Source organism: Trachemys scripta, chromosome 14 (assembly GCF_013100865.1).
Source record: "Trachemys scripta elegans isolate TJP31775 chromosome 14, CAS_Tse_1.0, whole genome shotgun sequence".
NCBI lineage: Eukaryota > Metazoa > Chordata > Testudines > Emydidae > Trachemys > Trachemys scripta.
Genome location: NC_048311.1, coordinates 12933166 through 12949267, shown reverse-complemented (window position 1 = coordinate 12949267; position 16102 = coordinate 12933166). Strand labels below are relative to the sequence as shown.

The 16102-nt window shown below is 44.6% G+C and overlaps 1 protein-coding gene across 1 annotated transcript in view; it reads right to left on the bottom strand.

Moving 5' to 3' along the window:
- The window catches only part of CFAP52 (cilia and flagella associated protein 52), a 36277-nt gene that overhangs the window by 6281 nt on the left and 13894 nt on the right, over window positions 1-16102 (bottom strand). Inside the window, exons 5-8 of the mRNA XM_034790468.1 lie at window positions 13629-13728; window positions 13188-13304; window positions 3836-3936; window positions 2428-2598 (exon numbers count right to left, since the gene is read on the bottom strand). Of these exons, the coding sequence (XP_034646359.1) occupies window positions 2428-2598; window positions 3836-3936; window positions 13188-13304; window positions 13629-13728 (489 nt within the window). The remainder of the gene's footprint in view (window positions 1-2427; window positions 2599-3835; window positions 3937-13187; window positions 13305-13628; window positions 13729-16102) is intronic.

Below are 16102 nucleotides of genomic sequence, written 5' to 3'. Positions count from 1 at the left end.
ATGACCAATAACACTAGATGAAGATCTGCCTTGTATTACCGCAACACAACTGTTAGATTGTGCATTTAAACACTAAATGTCTGGAAATGAAAAAGTTACATTTCTCTGTCAACAGCAACTTACATTTTGCATACGATACAGTTTCATTAGTTAGGGTGTTAAATGTACACCTCAATAGGCAGCGTGCAGAGAATATTGATACAAGAACTGACAGGCTCATTTCCTGGGTTGCGTGCGTGTAAATTTGCAACCCTAAGCTTTACAATAAGTTTGGCTACATAGATACTATAAGGAACGTTAGAATACGAGTGCTTCCAAATTAAGAGGGCTAGATAAAAGAAAGGTTTGTTGATTCCCCAGGACTAACATCAGGTGTCAGTGACAGGCTCCTTGTTGTCAAGATGCATTTCTTACCCCCCTAATGGGCCAGGAACACTGTTGGGAGAATTAGACAAGGCTGCAAAAGTCTGCTGAAATGTATCTCACAATGAGGCACGAGCCTTCACATTTTTAGCTTCACAGAACAAAACCTGCTCAATTTATCTGGAAAGTGAAAATAATGTATAAAGATTTTAGTTGTGTTTAAGAATTTACATATTTTCCTTTCTACCTGATGAGCAGTCAGAAGCCTCATTATATTCCAAAAGAGGGAGAAGTTATATTTGAGAGTCTGCTGGATCTTAATGTTTATAGACGCTGTTGGGGTGGGGAAGGGAACTGCTCTCCATCTCAGTGAGGGCAAGTCACAAGAGTTCTTAGGCCCGTGCTGGTGGCAGTCACCCTTGTTTGGGTAGAGAGGGATATCCAGATCACCAAAACAAAGGGGCACATTTCCTGGTGCGCTACGCAGCTGCGTGCTGCTCCAGCCCCTGTTCCACCTCTTCCCCATGGCCCCCACCTCTTCCCATCCCTGCTCCACCTCAGCCCCGCCTCTTCCTGCTCCGTCCTGCTCCACCCCAGCCCAGCCCTTCCCTGGAGGATGGTAAATGGAGCGACCTGGCAACAGCCCCATCCCACTCCCCTGAGGACTGCAGCAGGGGTGGGGCCTGCATTCACCGGCGGTGGTAAGAGCAACCCGGTCCCAGGCCACTCTGTTCCCCACTGCCCCCAAATCCCAAGGCTGGGAGCTAGGGGAGCAGAGCGGAACAGGCTGGGGCAGGGTCACTCCTCTTCCTGCTGCCCCGTGAGTGCAGGCTCGGGCCCACCCTGCAATCACCAGGTGGCAGGAAATGGAGCGACCCAGCCCCAACCCGCTCTGCTCTGCCGGTGAGTGCTGGGGGGTGGTTCCCCCCTGCCCCCCCCAAGCCTGCTCCTCCCCCCCCCCACGGAGGCCTGGGGCCAGCAACCCCCCCCCCCAGGAGGCTTTGGGGGGGTGTGCATAGGGCACCAAAATGGCTAGGGATGGCCCTGGATGTGCAGGTCTGTACACTGGGGTAAAGTGAGGGGTTGGAGGGCTTCCTGCATTTCTGTTTTATACGCTATACATTTTGCTGTAACTCAATAGGACTTGGCACTTCATGTCACAACAGCAGCATGCCAAAACTCAAAACCTCCCTCCGGATCAAATGCCACCCTCCATTTGCAGAGCGAGTGACTGAGCTATCACTTTTATGAAATGTCATGATTCTAATATTCACAGCAAAGAGGAATTTTCCTGTCTGTTCATGAGACGAATGTGAACAGAAGGCACATCTGTGAAGTTAGCACGATGCATCATGAGTCCTGAATTTAATATAACATGCCATATTGTTAAACACACAATTACAAGTGATGTTGATACACCCAAAGTCTGTTTTGACAGCAGTGCTAGTCAATATTAGATGACGTTCTAGGCATGAAGTGGATTATAGCCCACGAAAGCTTATGCCTAAATAAATTTGTTAGTCTCTAAGGTGCCACAAGAACTCCTTGTTGTTTTTGTTGTTTTTACTGATACAGACTAACATGGCTACCCCTCTGAAACCTGTTCTAGGCACTGGATCAGAGAGCAGGAATGCAGTCATGTCTGCAAGTATAGACCCTATTCAACTCAGTAAATGCAAGAAACATTGAAAGGCACATGAAATTTCAAGTTTCACATTAGTCAGGGCCTGAATAGCCCAGGGATTTCATAGCACTTTTCCCAAGAGTAGGGGTGTTAATACCACACATTCCAATTTGCATAATTACCAATCTGCCTACTTAAAATTCTCCATGTAGTTTCAGTTGGAGAACTTATTTTTCACTTCCTCAAGCTGAACTGCTGCTGACTACCACACCAGATGGGGCTGCATTTCAGTAGTGGTATATGTGGTATATGTAAATCAGTGAGACTTTGGAAACCTTCTGCATAGAAGGTGTTGTACAGATATCTTTGTCAAATCTACAACTTGCTCCCCCACCCCATCTTTTTCAAGAACAAAAATGCTCCCTTCCAGTCATACTAACGATGGAAAAATGATGTCGTGGATGGCTTCGTTATGACAGGTGGTAATGAGCTCCTCTTTAAAGTCATTGTAGTTAACGCGATAAATCTGGGACTCTTCTGTTCCTACAAAGAACTGGTGACCTTGACCTCTGAGGGTGAGGGAAGTGACGCCACCTTGGACTTGAATTTTTCTGTTAAGACAAAGCAGAAATTTGCACTGATGTGGACCTTGATTTTTCTTGCCTCTCTCTCTCCTCCCCTCCCTTGTTTTGTGTTTGGCCTCTGCTGCTTTACCTTCCTGCCACCCATGTGCCACATTAGGTCATGATATCAAGAGGCAGAAACATTATCAAGTCCAACATACCATTCTCTGCCATGTTTGTTTGCACTTCATGCGATCCTTGGTGTCTTAGGGATTGTCTACATGGGAAAATAACTGTAATAGCTATGGCAGAATATTTTGCATTAGCTATCTGTGTGGACCACCTTATTCTGCACTTAACATACACTTTGGAAGTGGATTAAGCTAATGCACACAAAAGCACTCAGTGTAGAATAAGAGCATCCACATGGGGAGTTAATGCAGATTACCTATTCCACCTTACATTCACATACTAGTTTATTTCACAATAGCTTCCACATGTAGACAATCCCAAATCTGGCAGGGATTGAGAAAACATATAAACACACATACACACTCTGTTAGAGCAGGGGTCATGTGTAAACACGCCCTTGTTTACTTTCTTATTAGAAGTGCACTTAATTAGCATAACCTCAAGAGTATTCCAGGCAATTCTAAATTCAATGTTTGGGGAATAGTTTAAATCACATATGACTACGTTATCAAAAGTGCACATCTAGATTGCTTGTGGGAATCTGCCCGTAGCTCTGTTTTCCATGCACACTGGAATGCTTTGCAAGTACTCAGGCACACAGTTTTGATACACTTGTCTACACAGCTAGTGGCAAAACCCCTGTAGTATCCAGTATCTGCTTACAACCCCTTTTTTAAAGATTTCAAGGATGCAGACCCCCAGCTGGTGAAATCGACATAATTCACTGACTTAATGGAGCTATGTCAATTTTGGATCAGTTTAGAATCTGACACCAAGCCTTTAGAACTAACTGTGGTCATTTAAAATTAACAACGATCATTGGCACAAACTTTTGTAAATGAAACAATAAAAACATGCAGCATGTTTCAATCAGTCACTATTTCATTCTGCAAGATAAATGCAGTCTGTTTTGACACTGTCTACTTGTGTTTGGAAAACTGATATATTGAGATTTCTCTCTTATTCATTAACTAAAAAACTATCAGCATTGGAAGTTAGTGTGTGCCATTGAAAGTGAACACTACTGCCCTGTTATGTTGCCACTTTGTGGAAACACCACTCACCCTCCTGCTGCTTTGATCTACAAACTCACTTGATTGGTTTGTAGTTTGATCCTTTACAGAGAGCTACAATCCCTCCTCCGGTGCTGACTACTAAATCTCCTGTCTTCAGCAAAAGCAAAGCTGTGACCCCCTATGAGAAAACAGGATTAACACACTATTGTAGCGAAGCAGAGTCTCTTTACCGGTGCTGCCATGCAGAAGAGCACAGACAGAGTCTTTGTCATGCTCCCTGTGGTGGTGCTTATGTTGTTCACGCGCTGCTTTATTAGTATGCTCCGCTGCTAAAAAGCAGTCCTTCCAAAATGAAAAGGGAGACAACATTTATCAGCTACAGGTACATGAACAGCTAGCGTACAAACTTTAAAGAAGAGCAAGAAAGTAATGACAGCATTAATCCTATACAAAGGGTCTAGGATTGAGCGTGCACACCCAGGGATAACCATTCTAGCACAGAATACATGCATCCTGCCATGGGTGATTCTTTCATTGGCGTTGAAGAGACACAGGGCTTGTCTACACCATGCAGCTTTTAGCAACAAGGCTCTGTGTCGACACAGCCTTGTCGCTAAAAGTCAGTGTGTGTAAATGCTCTTTGTCGGCACTTTTGCCGACAAAATACTTCCAGCCCCGAGAGCGGCATTAGCTTTGTTCACACTGCCACTTGCATTGGCAAAACTTTTGTCCCCGGGGGGGAGGGCTTCTTTTTTAAGCCTGTGAAAGACAAAAAAGTTTTGTCGACAACTTTGCAGTGTAGACATACCCTCAGTGTAACTCAGCCTCAGGTTTTCTGCACAACCTCTCTGTCCCATACCCTACTTCTCACTGCTCCAGAGAACCACTCCCACCTCCCTGTATTGAGGGTGGGATTCCTATCACTGAGAGCCCTCTGGAAGCAGTCAGCATTTCAATAGAGGGGTCCGACAGCGCCTAACACAGGGTAGGACAACAGAAGAACCTACTGCTCTGTCAGAGAAAGGAAGCATTGTCTACTGCAGGGGTCCCCAACGTGGTGCCCGCAGGTGCCATGGCGCCCACCGGGGCATCAATGTGCGCCCGCATACTGGCCGGCGGACGAGCATCCGCCGAAATGCCACCGACAAGCAGCGTCATCCAGAGGCATCGCCGCCGAAATGCCGCTGATTTGTCCACTGGCCACGGTCCTTGGTGGCTCGTCATCCGGCGCCCGCCAGACGGAAAAGGTTGGGGACCACTGGTCTACTGGTCAAAGCACCAGACTGGGAGTCAAGAAATCAATTCTGTATCCAGCTCTGGCACAGATTTTCCTGTTTGTCCATAGAGAAGGCAGACCAGCTCTCTGTGCCTCAGTTTTCCTGCTTGTCAAAGGCGAGTAATCTGGGCTATGACGCTGAGTTTATTAATGTCTAAAGATCTCCAAGATCCTCTGAAATAAGGTGCCATAGAGAGGCAAAATACTAGTACTGGTCCAAATCCTGATGTCCATCCTCAGACACATCCCCCACTGACTTTAGTGAGAGTTTTCACCTCACTAAAGAGGGAGTAAAAAACTGAGTGAAGATGTCAGGATCTGACTCATTATTAAATGAGGTCATTCTATTGCTGTCAAAAATCTGGACTGTGAACTAAATTCTATTGCTAAGCAAACTGTACTCCCAGCACGTCAGCTCCATTGTGGGCTGGTGTCTCCCAGCTCCAACGGGACAGTGCCCATACTGCAGTATCTTCAGCTGTTACAATTCCTGGCATTCTCTGACTTACAGGATTCAGTTTAGTTCCCAGAGCCCTCTTTACCTCCCACTCGCTGCTTTTCCTTACGCATGTCTCCGACTGTTGCGTAGAGGGATGTAGTGCATGTGTCAGTTAGGAGCACTTCAACTCAGAGCTCCTATAAGTGGTATTACGGTGGCTGTGTTTTGTGCAACCACGTTTCTGGATGCTTACCGCAGAAACCAGTTAATGCCAATATCCTCCCGTCTTTCTCTGCCTTCTCTCCTTTACAGAGTTTCACTGAATCACTTACATGCTTTGTCCTTATGATATTATCAATATTTACAATATTTGGTGGTTTTCCTCAAAGCCCCAGCTCCTGGAGTCATGGGATTATGTGAGAACCTCAACTTTCATTTTAAAAAATTGTACAATTCTAACACTAGCAGTTGTGGAAAAAAAGCATGAAAATGTGAACTCTCAAAGGTCAAAACCCAGAAAGCAAATAAAAAGAACCCAACATTTTTTGAAACTGTCTAATTTTTAAGTCAATTTCATGGTTTTTGAACACATGAGCTTGGCAATACAATACTGAGCCTACAATACTGGTATTTCCAGACCAGCTCCTCTATACATATTAATCAGGCCCAACCCCGGTTAGCTTCTAGGATCAACACATTCAGGACAGTATGGCCACAGACAGCAAGTTTACAGGTCCTTTGAGCTGAAACGATCAAGGTTCTATGAGGGTTATGAGGGGAGACCAAGCCAGAGAGGAAAATAGAAAGGGTATTTGAACTGTTCAGGTCCAGGAGGGGATCTTTAAGAGCATCCAGACAGTATAGACTGAATGATAGTACAATTCATAGAGAAAGTAGGTTGAGTTTGGGAAGACTGCTTTGGTCCAATTGTCCAATTGAGTGGAATCAACTGTATTAATTTTAAAGTCTTGCTTATGTTTCATGGAATAATTAAAAAAAAATATTCTCTATAGAGGTACTGCATATGTCAGATTAGCTGTATAACTCATCCGTTCAGAAAATAAACCTATCAAGCATATCTGCATGAAAAAGGGTCTTCGCTTCTATTTACATTTTTCTATTTTTATCCTCTTTGCATTTTTTCTCTTTTTATTTCCATCTGCTCCACTAACTTATCTGTCTCTTGACATCATGATTCTCTGACATCATGAGTAATTGTAGGAAATTATGTCATACACAAAGGCCGTTTTTACCAAGTACAGAAAAACAGTAGGAAGGAAGCCTGTTTTCATTTAACTAGCCTCAGGAAAATGATGAGAACAAAGAAAACAAACACAGAAAATATGATCTAGAAATAGAACTGTTCTAAACAGAATGTTTTTTCACGTTTTCTATGAGGTGTCAGCAGCTCTTTATGAGTCCTACTATCAGATACCCATCAACTTTGCTTTTGATCTATTGCTTTGCAGTGTCTTTTTATAAAAGACTTCCCATTTCAAACACCCAATGGGTTTAGGGTTATGGAAGGTGGTGGAATTACAAATCAAATAAACAACGATAGAATTTACATAATTACAGCTCTCAACTACCTGCTAATAAATCTGTGTTTTTATGGCACTCCCAATACTGCTTTAATTTTTCTAGGTATCCTGTTTAATTTCCCTAATTTGGGATTGAAACAGGTATCACAAACTGTGAAAATCAAGGGCCTTCAACTGGTCAGAACACATATGGTTAGATGTGTCATCGTCAGTCTGATTTCAACCCTGCTTTTGTAAACCAGACTTCTTTTCTGTCAAGACTGTTCTTTGAACTACCCCAAGTAAACCGACAGTTTTATAATTTACACTTGTAATTCACAACACCAAGCAATTCACATTAATGATGCAATTAATACTGTTTTATATCCTGCCTTTTGTAGATGAAACACAGTCTCCTAAGAAACCGCTGTCTTGAAGTTCAGTAATTACAGAGACAAATCTCAAACCAACTCAAGCATGCCCATTTCCCCATAAGGATACTTTCTCCCTTGTCCCATTCTCATCTCTTCCAGGCTTCTTTGCCGCACCGTGAACTCCTGCTCTTCATCTTAAAGTTGTTTAAAGCTTTTTTACAATGTAAACACTCCAGGAATTTTGAGAAAGGTATGTGCAAGTCACTCATCCCACTTTACACCTGAGCAACCAGCTTGCAATTCCTCGAGCAAATATGAATAAAAATTAATGTTGTGTTTACAGGTCTAGTATTTACTGTCTTTACAGAAAACTCTTTTTTTAAAAAATGCCATAAAGAAAAGCTTGGTTTCAAAAACAAGTTGCCAAGTGAAAGCAATGCACTTTACTATCATGGCTTATAAAACCCAAGCACTTAAATACCAAAAGATGAACAATGAAAGACCTGATTATCCTTACACTGCCTACTTAATAAGTAGTGCAGTTGTAGTCGTATTGGTCCCAGGATATGAGAGAGACAAGGTGAGTGAGGGAATATCTTTTATTGGACCAACATCTGTTGGTTAGAGGGACAAGCTTTCCAGACACACAGAGTTCTTCTTCAGGCCTGGGAAAGGTACTCCCAGCGTCACAGAAAAATGCTAGGCGAAATAGATTGTTTGGCATAAGTAGTTAGCACGCATTATAAGGGACCATTCAAGGTAGATTAGCACATTAATTGTCTTCACCAAACAAGGAAACTCCACCAGAGAAATAGATCACATCATGGAATGGGCCACTCAAATACCCCAAGAGAACCTGCTTCAATACAGAAATAACACCCCCGACTCCAAATACCTAATTGTCACCTACCACCCCACACTGGAACCCATATGGGGTATCATCAAATAACTACAACCTATGCTCAAGGACCCCACTCTGAAATCTTTCCTGAACCCCACTTCTGGCCTTCAAACAATCCCCCAGCCTCTCCAAGCTCATCATCAGAAGCAAGCTCCCCACAGACCAGAACACACCAACTCAAATCAAAGCAGCACCAGACCCTCCCAGAACAACAAAAGCAAAATCTGCAGACACATCTCCACTGCTACAATGATCAATACGCCCCCCCCGCCACACACACAACACACTTTTCAAGTTCCATGGATCCTACAAATGCCTATCACAACATATGATGTACCTCATCCAGTGCACTAAATGCACCACCAATTATGTGGGTGAAACCAGACAATCACTACACTTTTGAATGAACTCACACAGGAAAATGATAAAAGTCAAAAACACCCATCACAGACTATAGTTTATATTCTCTCTCCATTGCAGCTCTTTTCTCTGACAGTTTCAAAGCCAGAGAAGCAAGTCTAAAATTAAAATAATAATTTCTTAAACATTTTACCTTTCCTGACCTTGACATTTTACATGAGCTAGTGAAAAATCTACCTATGGTCCATACTGGGCGGATAGAGGGGTATAAAGATAGATATAAAGATACAGATATAAAGATAGAGGGATATAAAGCAATATTTGTAACTTAGCTCATATTTAGAAAAGAAGGCATTTATGTATCATAATTGCAAAGAGTACTCAATTTATTCAAGAGAGAATCTAGCTGTCAGTGAGACTTAACCCTACAAAAGCCAAAGCATGAGGACTTCTCTCACTTTATTTTTTGAGGAGCGGGCTGTTATAAGGTGGTGTCAAGATCAGCTTTACTGGGGAACTCTAACTGCAACCTTTACTATGGAGAAGCAGTTGCCTTTTCATAGCAGATCACATGCTTTTAGAGCCAGTCCCAGAACTCTGCTTCTGCAGCTCCAAAAATACAGGCCATTGCTACTTGAGCTAAACGGACTAAGTGTGTTGTTCCAGAGAATTCAGGATCAGAACTTGAATCACCACAAGGCAATGCATTGCCTAGCCACCTGGCCGTAACTACTTTTATCATCCTACTAGACACAATACTAAACAACTTTGTCTTTCAGGTACCAAAACGGAGACCTAATAAACCTAAACTGCACATACAGAATTCAACTGTTACCTCTTGGCACCCAAATTGCAGTCACAAAATATGCAGGTTCTGTGCATGTAACTTCCAATTCTGCACAAGCAAATGCAGAGTTTGCGCATGTAGCAGCTGTACACACCTATTCTGCAGAAGTAGCTCAGGCAGAGTTTGGAAAATTTTCCTCTAATGGCTTCCTCTGCCAGTTTTGCTGTTGGATTTTTGTTACAGTCCTTGCTGCTCACTCATTTTCTTTCTAACCACAAGGTTTGCTTACCTCAGGGACAACACTGCCTCAGCACCCAGAGCAGTAGTGCAGATAATACTTTCATCTGCACACCTTCTCTTGGTGCTTGCTGAATTTCAGGGATTCTGACACAACAGAGAAATACATTTACACTTCTGCAAGAGAGATTTAAGGAAGAGCTTGAATTCCTTCAATGTTACACTCTCCATTGGGCACACGCTGAGAAGCAATAAAAAGTCTTTTATAGATACGAATAAAGAGAATCTAAGAATAACTGTACTAGCCAGAGTGTTCATGTTTAGCATAAATCCCCCATCCGGACTATTTTTTGCACAGGATTGACCTGTTCTGGGGATGAATCAGGGTGTGTAGTAAACCAGGCTGTTGTCTGAAGGACCCCTGCCTCATTTGTTGCAGAATCTGGAAGTCATGTAATGAATGAGTCAGGAAGCTGCAGGAAGATAAAGGATGGTTTCATGTTTAAGGCATTTGAATGCTGCCCTGGGGAACTGAATTCTGTTCCTGCATCTGCCACGAAGTCCCTGTGTGATGCTAGGTAAGTCTTTGAAACCAAACTTTACAGAGGTAGTCACTGATTGTGTGTTCATCATTTTCTGGGTCCTGACTTGAAACCCTGGGGTCTGATTTGCAGAAGTGCTGAACCCTTACAGCTGCAATTGAAGTGAGTGATTGCTTTAGCAGTAACTGATAGCAGTAGTAGGTTCTCATCCGCTATATGGACCAGCACCAGAGTGGGATGAGACATGCACTTTGCCAGTGGGTTTCATAGATATTATTTCTGTCACTGGCTCCAAGTCCCAGTCTCTCTCCAGCTCCTAGTCCAGGGATGGGCAAACTTTTTGGCCTGAGGGCCACATCGGGGTTCTGAAACCGTATGGAGGGCCGGGTAAGGAAGGTTGTGCTTCCCCAAACAGCCTGGCCCCTGCCCCCTCCCCGCACCCTGACTGCCCCCCTCAGAATCCCTGACCCATCCAACCCTCCTGCAACTTGTCCCCTGACCGCCGCCTCCTGGGACCCCCCCCCATCCAGCCCCCCTGCTCCCTGTCCCGATTGCCCCGACCCCTAGCTACATCCCCACCCCCTGACAGGTCCCGCAGGACTCCCATGCCTATCCAACCCCCCCCCCATTCCCCATCCCCTGACCGTCCCCCAAAACCTCCGCCCCATTCAATCTCCCCCTGCTCCCTGTCCCCTGACTGCCCCCACGGGACCTCTGCCCCTTATCCAACGCCCCCACTCCCCACCCCCTTACCATGCCGCTCAGAGCAGCAGGACTGACAGCTGCGCCGCCTGGCTGCAGCCAGCCATGCTGCTGTGCTGCCTGGCAGGAGCTCGCAGTCCCACTGTCCAGAGTGCTGGCAGCACAGCAAGCGGAGGCTGCAGGGGAAGGGGGAAAGCAGGGGAGGGGCCAGGGGCTAGCCTCCCTGGCCGGGAGCTCAAGGGCAGGGCAGGACGGTCCTGTGGGCCAGATGTGGCCCAGGCAGCAGCACCTACAGGGCCTGCACAAGCTTCAGGCAGGGCTTTAAAAAGGGAGAAGAGCAGCTCAGAAGGAGGCAGGCAGTGGAGGGGAGCAGATGGTCGCCCTGAGCTCTGAGAGTCGAAGTATCGCCCCAGAGGCACCTTGCCTGCGGCCGCGCTACACAGGCCAGAGGAGAACCTACAAAAGAACACAGTGACTGGGTGTGCAGGTTAGAGACTCAAGAGAAGGGCTTCACCCTGGGACAATCAGTGGGGGCTAGGGTAGGAAGTGGTCCAGGGAGTGCTGTGGACTGATACCCCAAGAGGTTGATTATAGTCACCCGCTGCTGGGCCCTGGACTGGAGCTCTGTGGAGTGGATGGATCTGGGCTCCCCTACCCCCACCCAGCAAATAGCACAACACCAGGGGCCTTCATCTAAGATGAGAGGCCTATGGGAGCAGACCGTGATTAGTCAAAGGCCCGGCCCCTACTTCCCCAGTGCAGGGGGCGGGGGGCCAGAAACCCCTGCCTGACCACTAGGCAGCACTGTGCATGGTGGCACACCGTTTATACTGCCCCAAGTACACTGACAGCACAGAAGAGCCAGCTCCTGCTCTCAGGTCCAATGTCCAGCCCCACCCCAGCCTGCAGAAACAGGCAGCAGCCATTACATGGAAAGTCCCTGGGAGCCCGTTGTCCTGGGCTGGAGCATGCTCAGTTGCTCTGTAGGAATGGTGCATGTGCACTGCAGTCAGCACTGGGAGCTGTGAAAAGCTCAAACATGCTCAGTGAGGATGGAATCTTCCAAGATTTTAGCTGTTAAGATCTAGCAAGTCTCTACTGAGCATGTGTGAAGTGTAATTTTTCAAAGGCTTATAAATTGGACAAATTTGGGCAGATTTTCATGGGAATAGCAAAAGGCAAATCCCTGATACAAAGGTCACACACCTACCAAATTTCAAGTACCTGCTCCATAGCATGGGGGCACTAGAGCATTTGAGAAAAAGATCACTAGAATTTTTTAACCTGGGCAAAACAACATAGTTTCCCACAGCTTTGTTCCCAGAAACAGCTGAACCATTTTGGCTGAAATTTTCCAAAAAAAAAAAAAAATTCAATGTGAGGCAGATGAAATGCAGCATGGAAAATTTCAGCCCAAATGGTTAAAGCCTGGCAAATTATAAGTCACTGAAAACAAGGTCTTATGCTGGAAAATGTTGGGCAACCTCAATAGTAGGCAGCACTACTAGCCCTATTACATCATACCCGCTCCCAACAGGGTCCTGCCCCATCCTGGCAACGGAAGTGAGTGGAGAAGATTTAAGCCAGCCTCTGTTCCCATTTCACCATTTACTGATAGACATTTTCTACAGCACTCTTCTCTAGAATAGTTCCTCCCCATTATTCCTGGAGTCTCCTCCCACCACACAGTAATCCAGAGCTGATTTCTGAGGGCAGAGAAAGGGGTCTTCTACCTCCACTTCCGGGAGGTTGCTAGAAACTGAGTGGATAAAAGAATGTGCTTGTTCTATCTGATGAGGACAAGGGATATAGTCTCTCCTTTTCCCTATTAGGCCAGGGGAGAAGTGTGGGGATGCAGACACCGTGCTTGTGGGAGAGTTATTTTTCTCTCTTTCCCCCAATTTTGCCAGTTAGCAGGACAGGCAGAGTGCTGCTGCTAACATCATCTCAGGGGAAGTATGCTGAAGACCCTGAGCTATGGATAAAACCCAGCTTCTAGAATACACCGGGAGAGAGCAGATGCTGGGCCAGATGAAGCTGAACAAAGCTGAGCCAGTGAACTCAGTCTTTGGGCTCAGGGTCAACTACACCATTCAAAAGGAACTAATGGCACAGAACTGGGATTAGTTTCTGAATTGACTTCAGGGAGGTTCTCTTAGAAGGAGGGGGAAATGCCCCCATGTCAGTTACTAACAAAGAGAGGAGGAGAATGGGAGGCAGGAGAAAAGCTACATGAGAAGTTGGGGTTAGCAAAAGTTACTTAGAAACAACCCCAGAGGGATTCCACTCACCAGGCTGAACTTCTCCTTCACAGGTCCATAGTCACTCATTAGTTTGCTTTTCATATTCAGTTTCAGGATATCACCACTGGAAGTGCCAACATAGAAGTAACTATCATCTTCTGCCATCTGAGGGAAGGTTTAAATACAGAGATCAAGATCAGGTCATCTATCTATCTAGACATTTATTCCATGCCCATGATTGTGGTGTATGAGTGGCTTTACTTCAGCATATTGCCCAGGGTAAAGTTTATGTTCAAATACACACAAAATGTTCCAGAGCTCTGTTGAAAGTTAAAACATTTTCCTAACTAAATTTTGTTAACATTCATAAGCAGAAAAGGGATTCCCAAGAGAAAAATGCTACAGGACACAGCCTGCTACATTATTACAAATAGTCTCGATCACCCATAAGTCTGCTTAACTATATAGTTTCCACAGAAGAATACTTACCATAATACTTGTGATTACTCTTTTCAGTGACCCTGTTTGGCATTCTGTTGGCCGGATTTTCCGATTTGGTAGATCTAGTTCCCATACTCGAATAGTCCCACTGTAGCAAAAGAACATACATCATAATCAAATTTATATATGCAGGAGTCTCTGAGACCTTCTAATACAGCAGTGTTCAAAAAGGACATTTAGTATGTTCTGTCTGGGATCCCTCATCTTCTTAATATAGAAAGGAAAAAAGTACAATTTTAGAGAGGCAAAAAAGGAACCTGTCCTTTTTATAAGGTAGGTTCTTGGTAACTTCTACTGCACCACTTACACGCATGATGACTTATCTGGTAGAAGTATAAACTATGCTCTTCGGGAACATGTAACGACCTAGACACCTGCCATTACTCAGAGAGACATGCACTGTGGGGCCCCAATGGCTCAGGTTATTTCTGAGAAGAACAGGAAAGGGACTGTCCAGGGCATCCAAGACTATTTTCTAGTACTGTAACTTCACTAGCAACACAGGAGCCACCATATTATTTATTACCCATAAAAAACTACATTAAAAGAACATTCAAGTTGAAAACTCAAACACTCAAAAGTTAGGAAATGCCAGAATGAAAGATGCCCATGAACCTTAATTCAGTCCTTTTGTGCTGATGCATTATGATACGGTCTTTAATTACATGCAAACATACTGTTTTTTGCACAGGACTCCTGCATCATTCCTTCTATGAGGAATCATCATTGAGCAAGTCTGTTTCCAGTGGGGTCCCACAGGAATTGGTTCCTGGCCCTATGCTATTTTTATGAATGACCTGGAAGAAAACTTAAAATCACCACTGATAAAGTTTGCAGATGACACAAAAATTGGGGCAGTGGTAAATAAATAAGAGGATAGGTCACTTACACTGAGCAATCTAGATTGCTTGGTAAGCTGGGCACAAACAACCAATGTGTGTTTTAATACGGTTCCATGTAAATGTATATGTTACGCTGACAGACTCCAGTCGTCAGCCGGTGGGCTTGAACCTGGGATCTCTGGAGCTTAGTGCATGAACCTCTACAGCACGAGCTAAAAGCCAACAGCCTGTTAGCTAAGGCCATAGAGCAGACTCATTTTAACTCGCTAAGTGGCCTCAGTGCCACTAGATTAGTAGTTCTAACTTTTGTTCTGGTGACCCCTTTCACATAGGAAGCCTCTGAGTGCAACCCCCCCTTATAAATTAAAAACACTTTTTTATATATTTAACACCACTATAAATGCTGGAGGCGAACGGGGGTTTGGGGTGGAGGCTGGCAGCTCGTGACCCCCCATGTAATAACCTCGTGACCCCTAAGGGGTCCCGACCCCCAGTTTGAGAACCCCTGCACTAGATGGGACCGAACACCATACCCAGAAGGTTTGTGAGTTACATATACACCTAGGAACAAAGAATGGAAGCCATACCTACAGGGAAGCAGGGACTCTGAAAAAGATTTGGGCAGGGTGGTGGATAATCAGATGAACAGGAGCTCGCGTGGCCAAAAGGGCTATTGTGATCCTGGGATGCATAAACAGGGGACTCTCAAGTAGAAGCAGAGAAGTTGTTTTATCTCTGTGTTTGGCACTAGTGCAACCGCTGCTGGAATACTGTCTCCTGTTCTAGTGTCCACAAATCAAAAATGTTGTTGATAAATTGGAGAGGGTTCAGAGAAGAGCCATGAGAATGATTAAAGGATTAGAAAACATGCTTTATAGTGATAGACTCCAGGAACTCAATTGATTTAGCTTAACAAAGAGAAGGTTAAGGGGCAATAGGATTATAGTCTAGAAGAATCTACATGGGGAAGAAATATTTGACAATGGGCTTTCAAGCTAGTAGAGCACAATTCAATGGCTGGAAATTGAAGCTAGACAAATTCAGACAGGAAATAAAGTGTACATTTTTAATAGGGAAGGTAATTAACTATTGGAACAATTTACCAAGCGTTGTGGTGGATTCTCCATCACTGGCAATTTTAAAATCAAGACTGGATGTTTTTCTAAAAGATATTGCTCTAGGAATTGCTCTAGCATTTTTAATAGGGAAGGTAATTAACTATTGGAACAATTTACCAAGCGTTGTGGTGGATTCTCCATCACTGGCAATTTTAAAATCAAGACTGGATGTTTTTCTAAAAGATATTGCTCTAGGAATTGCTCTAGCAGGTGCTTAGGGCGGCCCCTGGAAGGGGACGGCACATAGATTCATAGATTCATAGATTATAGGACTGGAAGGGACCTCGAGAGGTCATCGAGTCCAGTCCCCTGCCCGCATGGCAGGACCAAATACTGTCTAGACCATCCCTGATAGACATTTATCTAACCTACTCTTAAATATCTCCAGAGACGGAGATTCCACAACCTCCCTAGGCAATTTGTTCCAGTGTTTAACCACCCTGACAGTTAGGAACTTTTTCCTAATGTCCAACCTAGACCTCCCTTGCTGCAGTTTAAACCC